Source organism: Sceloporus undulatus, chromosome 2 (assembly GCF_019175285.1).
Source record: "Sceloporus undulatus isolate JIND9_A2432 ecotype Alabama chromosome 2, SceUnd_v1.1, whole genome shotgun sequence".
Lineage (NCBI taxonomy): Eukaryota > Metazoa > Chordata > Lepidosauria > Squamata > Phrynosomatidae > Sceloporus > Sceloporus undulatus.
The window spans coordinates 259,294,069-259,302,142 of NC_056523.1; the positions used below are offsets into that span (position 1 = coordinate 259,294,069).

At 38.5% G+C, this 8,074-nt stretch overlaps 1 protein-coding gene across 1 annotated transcript in view; it reads right to left on the reverse strand.

The window, feature by feature from the left end:
• The window catches only part of SLC27A6 (solute carrier family 27 member 6), a 47,067-nt gene that overhangs the window by 15,950 nt on the left and 23,043 nt on the right, over window positions 1-8,074 (reverse strand). Inside the window, 1 exon segment of the mRNA XM_042454447.1 lies at window positions 7,441-7,635. Coding sequence (XP_042310381.1) covers window positions 7,441-7,635 — 195 coding nt within the window.

An 8,074-nucleotide genomic window follows, 5' to 3' on the forward strand; every position in this document is an offset into this window, starting at 1 on the left:
TTGGTAAGTGGTAAGATGCTTTATTTAATTGTGTGATAATTTCCTAAGACAAAATTTAGAACAGATACAGATTGTACATCAGTAAACACATGCAAAGCTAAGAAAGGGGGAGAAGACAAGGGTAAATATTTTCCTTTTTAGATTTTGTGTTCTTTTGTTTCTAAACATGTATTTCATTGTTTAAATGTAACTTAGTGTATATACTCATGTAAAAATCTAGAAATTTTAGTCACTGACCCAAAAAACCTGGGTCGACTTATCCACTTATCTACTTATCCACGGGTCAATGTAAGTACTGTACTGTACTTTAATTCGTATCAAGAAAGGAACCATGCCCTGGTGAAAGATGAGAGCTTAATCTCTTTTCAGAGCACCTACAAGATGTCCCCTCTACTATCTCATCCATCCCGTCTTTAGGCTGAGCACAAATAGCTGTGCCTGTCAAAACTTTTAATGATCCTGAGCATCATTTTCCTTTACTTCAGTCTTTACATCCTTTGCTACATGCTGCTACATTTTACCCTCAACTTATCCACAGGTCATATCAAAATCTATAATTTTGGCCCCAAAACCTGCCCTCGATTTATACATGAGGTTGACTTATAGTCAAGTATATACGGTAATTATTACATGTTTTTCCCCCACAAAGAATTTAAAAGATCAGTAGGGCAACAAATTCAAATTTACTAAACTGGCATGTTTGTCCACAACATACAGGCCTTTTCAGATTTTATTCTGTCTTAAAAGAGAGCAACGATTGTCTGATATCAGGCCATGACTCTCAAGCTCTATAATTACTGTGCCTTTTACATTTCCAGAACTTGTCAATCACTACATAAAACAACCTCCATTAGTTGGGAAGGGATCCAAAAAGGAAGCGAGAAGAGCAATTATGCTCAAAAGAAGTCTAGGATTTCAAGAACTCAAGACTGCCAGAATGTTAAGCATGTCACAGATTCATTCAGTAACCCTTTTTCAGTTCTCTTATGAGACAAACAGACAAAACAACAAAGAAACTTCTGTTGGACCAACAATGTCTTTCAAGTTTCACAAAAATGAGCCAATTTCTATAACATCCTTGTCGGACAATAAAGCATATGCTCTCTCCCTGATAAATGCAATCAAATATTGTGAGGTATGTAAAGATCAATCCTTTTTTAAATTAAAATATATTAAAATTAAAAACATTAAATCTGATGTTCTTAAGTTTCAAATGTTGTGGACTAGATTCAGAAGTTCTGTACTATTTACAAAAAACTCTTTGATGCAACCAATTCTTCTATGAAAGGAAGTGGTGTTGGTGGAGAATGATTTTGGCAGCTCTCTTTGCCCTCAATTCTGCTCCAAATGGTTGGGGAACACTAAGAAGTGGTGATGGGGGGGTGAGGAGTAGGGAGGATAGAGTTAAAGGATAAAGGATAAAGGGAGAATCTATGGCAACTATTGCCTTCTACTTTAAAGTCAAAACACTCTCAGCTGGATCAAAAAGCTTTTGTAAACAGCAGTGGTTGCAGGCTAGGGTTTCACTTTAAAAAAGTATTTTACAAAATCCAATTTGTATATATTAATTAATTAAAACTAAGCTTAGAATCTTGTTAATTGACCTAATAGGTTGGAAGGGGGTCCAATGAAGTGGAGCATGGTCTTAGGGTAAGGTTAACAGACTGACTGAATGTATACCTCAGGGAGGAGAAAAAAGAGAAGAATTCTGGAAGTGTTCCACAGATTGGTATGAATGGAAGATTGCCTAACATGGACTTGAGTTATTTTCTGTTTTGGGATAGCCTTCGTGCAAACCTATTATTATTATTATTATTATTATTATTATTGATGTGTGACTTGTACTCCACCAGATGTTGATGGACTACAACTCCCCTCATCTCTGAGTCAACTGTATCGGCCTGGGTGATAGGAGTAGAGTCCCACAATGTCTGGAATGCTACAGATTCTCCACTCTTTAATGGGCAAGCACTAACACAGCATAGGCCAACTGTAATGGAAGCAGATCCCATTCTGAAGTTGAGCTAGTTAGTACAGTGCAGTCTCGCCAATCACAGATTTGCCTTCCATGGATTTGCGTTTCGGCAGATGGCAAGCCCCTGCTTTTTAAATGGGTGCATGAGGTGCAGGCGCCCATTGAAAACAATGAATTTGAGTATCTATGTTTTTTTGCTATCTGTGGGTTGGGAAGATCCAGAGCGGATAGCAAGGATTGACTATATACTTAGAATATATGAATGTCAAAATGGGAACCTGATTTAAATTAAATTATTTTAAATTGTTAGATTATAATTATTTCACAATTGGATTTTTAAAGTCTCCTTTCACATGCACATCATGCCATATGAGACCCTCTCCAAAATATCCAAAATAATCCCCTTCCCCATCAGACGATAGGTTGTCAGTACTGATTGTTATCTGCCCTTCAAGCAAATGGGGTAGAAATGGAAGTATGGTTGTGGGGGAATAAAGCTTAAACCACCCTTACATACAGTAGTATTTGTTCGCAACCCTTATTTATTTTAAAACATTTTCTTGGACACTTTTTTACTGTCAAAGAGAGATTACAATAGTGGGAGCTCAATGTCAGGAAGACTTAGATCCCCTAGTATCAGAGACAGAGACAGCAGTCGACAGCAGTTGCCTGCAAACAGTGGCAATGGAAAGACCAAGGTTCAACCACCATGTGTCTGTCTACTCTCTTCCTCTGACCGTAATGGAAGACAGTGTTTTTACTAATCTATTAAACTAAAGTTGAAAAACTTTGGGTTACAACTCTCACACTCCCTTATCATTTGGTTTGCTGTCTGGAGCTTGGGATTTGAAGTCCAAAACTCTGGCAAACTTAATGTTCTACAGTGGACCCTTGTTATATGCTGGGGTTTGGTTCCAAGATCCCCGATGGATAACAAAATCCGTGAATGCTCAAGTTCCATTAAATATAATGACATAACAAAATGGTGTCCCTTATAAAAATGGAAAATCAAGGTTTCATATTTGAAATGTATACTTTTTTTGAACATTTTCAAACCATGTATGCTTGAATCCGTGTATAAAAAATCCATGTATAAGAAGGGCCGACTGTATTTGTTAACTGCCCTCAAGTCAACCCTGACTCATGGTGACCCTGGGTATGAGACATCTGGAAGCCTCCCTATCCTCCTCTGCTCTCTTAGGTCCTGTAGATTCAAGCCCATTATCTCCCTGATTGAGTCTATCCATCTGGCATGCAGTCTTCTTCTCTTTCTACTACACTCTATCTTTCCCAGCATTATGTCATACTAACAGCACTATACTATGTGAAGTTTGATGATGTTCCTTTACAGAACTGTATTGTTCAAGAGTAGGCAAACTGATGCCATTTAGACATTTTAGACTACACCACCAATAATAACACTTTTTTATTAATGAACACTAAACACTCCATATGTTGACAAAACACAACTTATCATTGACTAGAGCTAGGGGAAAGTGCACACAACTGTTATTACAGACACTTACAGTCCTATATGAGAGCAACATCTACCTAGCTCAACAGAAGAATCCCAACTTTAAAAGATAGTAAGAACAACAGTTGAAAGAAAAGTCAATGGAAAAACATTAAGCTGGGGCATGTAGAGCTGAAAAACATTCAGATGATAAACACACTTTTAAAATTAGTGATCAAATAAGTGTATTTGGGGTAATTTGAGACTGAACATAATGGAATCACAAGGCAATTTCTAGTGTGTAATGACTTAGGCCCAAAGCACACTGCAGAAATAATCCAGTCTGAGACCAATTTAACTGCCCTGGCTCAATGCTAGAGAATTCAGGGAACTGTAGTTTTGTGAGCCATTTAACCTTCTCTGTCAGAGAGCTCTGGTGCCACAATAAACTATAAATTCCCAGAATTCCCTAGCACGGAGCCAGGGCAGTTAAAGCAGCATCAAACTGGATTTTTTCAGCAGTGTGTTTTGGACCTTAGCTTTCTTCTCAAAGTCCTGCCCTCACACAACCACTATGTAAGAGGTGATCTGGTCCTACATAAGGTTGCTGTCATTCATCTCCCAGAGTTCCTATGACTTTCAGAAATGTTTTACATAAATGTCCAGGATAATGAAAATAATAACAATATTTTAAAAATAAAATGTATAAATGTCTATATGAACCTGGCTATTCTCCCTTATAAAATGCTTGTTCCCATCACACAAAAGCAACTGCAAATATACTATGGCCCAGTACAGAGCACCGCTTTGCAGTGACCTGGGGCCAAAATTAGGGCTCAGAAGAGTGGAGCATCTGCACGCTCTGCGCTCTCCCAGCACCATTTTGGTGCGCGCACTTTCAGACAGCATGCACGTTGATGACATGCGTTATGCACTGTGCCCAAATGGTGCAGCGCACGAGACATCACCGTTGCTCCAGGATGCTAATGGCGCCTTGGCAGTGGTGCGGAAAGGAGCATTTTGCAGCTCCTTTTTGGAGATCGTTGCCGCACCTGTGCAGTTGATGCAGCAACGATCTGGGGGAGAAACGGGCGGCCTCTGGCCACCCCTTTCTTCTCATCTGTGTAGCCCCTATATTTCAGAGGAAGAATCTAGCAAAACCACCTCTGAGTATTCCTTGACTAAGAAAACCCTATAAATTCATGGGATCATCATAAATTGAGAAGTGATTTGAAAGCTCACATACACACACACGATGTACATAATACAAATATTCTAATTAACAATTGGTGTTGGGGTTCCCAGTGCTGTCACAGAGCCACTAGTGACACTACTACATTAGTTTTTGTTGTTATTGTTATTACAATTTTTTATCTTGTGTTTGAGAATACATAAAATTTAGACTACATAACATCAGTATCATCCCAGACCAGTTGCCAGCAGAATAAGACCACAGTATCACCCTGTTAGTCATTATAACATAAAAACAAATTAGTTTTGTAAGCTGCAGTTGAAAGAGTTTCACAATGAGCTGTTATAAATTAGGCTTGTTTACTGCTTGCTAGGCTAACATTAATGTGTGCACTGACTGCATTCAGTATTCAGGTTCCCACACAAAGGGATCTTTCTATAGACTGCTTGGTATGTAACCCAGCCCATAGTTATCATGCTGCTGCAAGGATTCATCCATCTACAGTTGACCAACAAAAAGGTTAGAGAAGTGCTAGAAGCTGATATATTTATGAGGATATTTATACAGCAAAATTATAAAATAATGTGATCTGGCAACAAAGATTTTATATGAAAGGCTACTGGTCAAGTCAGGTAAGAGAGGGAAGCAAACATTTAGGTCCCCTTAATAGGTAAAAATACAAGGCAAAGATTAAAATATATTTGAATCAGCACACACACACTGACTCTTGTGCATTTTATGGCACTGCAACCTGGAATCTAAATTGATTTCATTGCCATTGGTTATCAGGTGATGTACACTCAACATTATGAAGGAACAAAATATTTTTATTGTGGCACAAAAGATAAGTAAACAAGAACAAACTGTCACCTGGTTGCACAAGTATTCACCCCTTTTGCTTTGACATACCTAAACAACTTTTGGTGCAACCTACTCTCCAGAAGTCTCATAAGCAGTTGACTAGAATCCAGTTTTATGCAATTCTAGTGCCACATAATCTCACATTAAATATACCTGTTTCTGGAATGTCCTGGAGTTTACTGTACAGCGTATTTAAGCAGCACAAAGAAGATCAAAGAAGTAACTAAAGCAGTCTTAGATACAACTGTGCAAAATCATCAGTCAGCAGTGCATTAAATCCAGAGCACTGTTAAATCCATCATTACAAAGTGGAAAGAATATGGCTCAATGGCAACTCTGCTACTATGGTGAAGTGGTTTGAATTGTGGGCTATGACTCTAGAGAGCAGGTCTAATCCCCCACTTGGCCATAAAACTCATTGGTGATCTTGGGTAAGTCACATGCTCTCAGCCTCAGGGGAAGGCAATAGAAAACCTCTGAAAAAATCTTGCCAGGAAAACCCTGTGATTGGTTCTTCTTAGGGTCACCCTAAGTCAGAAATGACTTATAAGCCAGAAATGACACACCTAAGATGGGAGAAACCATCCTTGGTACAGCTATAATTCAGCCATTTTATGTTTAATGGAAGTCTGGTGAGAATTATTATTATTATTATTATTATTATTATTATTATTCCATTTACAGTACTTATATCCTGCCTTTCTCCCAGTAGGGCGGCTAACAAATCTAAAAAGAAGAAAGCTGTTGCTGAAACAAGCTCATATCAAAGGAGATTATCACACTACACTATTAAAGTATTGGTATTTCACTTTAACTGTTCTGTTGCATTCTGGGATTTTCAGTTTAGGGAGGGGCATTAGAATATTCAGCCAGCTCTTAGGCCTCAATGAACTGCAAAGCCCAGAATGCAACTGGAGGCAGTCTGAGCAGTAAAAGTGGAATTGCAACACTCTGAGAGTGTAGTGCGATAATCTACAAAGCCTCTGAGGAGTCTGAAAAAACAAACAAATGAACAGTGGGAGACACAGAAAAAAAGGTGCAAAAAGGTTTTTTTTGGTTTAAAAGCTGCAAAACCTGATTTGTAGCATGAAGGTAAAAGTGTTAATTAAATTGAAAATGCTATCCTCACAGTGATGCTTAATGGTAGTAGCATCATGTTCTAGGGATGCTCTTCCTCAGCAGGACCTGGGAAACTTACCAGGATCCAGAGCAACATGGGTGGAGCCAAATACAGGGCAATTCTGAGTACAACAGGACTTGGGACTGGGCCAGGTTCACTTTCAAACAGGACAATAACCCTAAATGAACAGCTAAAGTAATACTGGAATTGTTTAAGAACTTGAATCTGAATGTCTTATAATGGCCCAGTAAAAGCCCTGACCTAAATCCAATTGAGACTTTGTGGTAAGACTTGAAAAGTATTGTTCACCAACAGTCTCCATCCAACCTAACAGAGTTGAAGCAATTATGCTAAGAGGAATGGGCAAAAATCAAAGCATCCAGATGCGCAAAGCTGACAGAGAGTTAGCTAAGAAGACTTACAACTGTTGCTGCTTGTACAAATTGCCTGTTCTAAACGTTTGTATCAATTAGTGATTCAGGGTGGTGGTAAATAATTATAAAACCAACAAGTGCTATCTTGTTTTGTTTACTTAGATTTCATGCCACAATAAAAGTATTTTGCATCTTCACAGTAGCATGTGTACATGAAGTGGCAACAATGGCTGTTGAATCCATTTCAGTTCCAGCCTGTAACACAACAATGCATGGAGAAATCAAAGTTACAGCTGTTGACAGTTTGTGGTTCTTCTACTGGTTCTACATTTTATATTATATACTTCTTTTCCTGGTTTTTCCTCCATTTTATGAACCACCCAGAGTGCTCAGGCTGTTGAAGAGAACAAATAAAAAAGTTAATCATACATTTCTTTCACACAACATGTGTTTGTAAATAGTCACCTTATAAAAGAAATTTGTTCGTCCCACAGATCCAACTTTGCCTGTGTGATTCATGAAGCAAATATTTCCTTCAGTCGCACCATAAAATTCACACATCTTGATGTCACCAAAGCGGTGTAAAAATTCCTTCCAGACGTCTGTTCTTACTCCGTTTCCAACTGCTATGCGAACTTTATGATTTCTTTCCCCTTCTTTCTGCAAAATATTTTTTGAAATGCAAAGATGCTTTAAAATGAAACTAATCATTTCTGAACTTTGTAGAGAATAACCAAGCCCCATTCCAAATGTGACAGTATAATGGAAACCTAATCCACACTGTGCTGTGTGAACTGTCATCCACTCCCAACCAAATCCAAGAAGTCTTGTATTCTAACTCTAAAGTTAGAGAAAAATATAAGCACACATCAGTTAACAAAGCCTCTGAGAAAGAAGCCCTTTTTAAAGTCTCTTTGGCCTGCTACAGACTGCCAAAATAAAGCTGCTTCGGGTCTCTTTGGAGGTATGCTGTTTAAATGATGCATGGGTCCTAAGAGTCCAGAGGTTGCGCCAAAGCCACACTCCATTCCTAAGCACTGGAGTGCAGCTTTGGTGCAGCTTCCAGATTCTTAGGATGCATGCATCATTTAAACAGCAT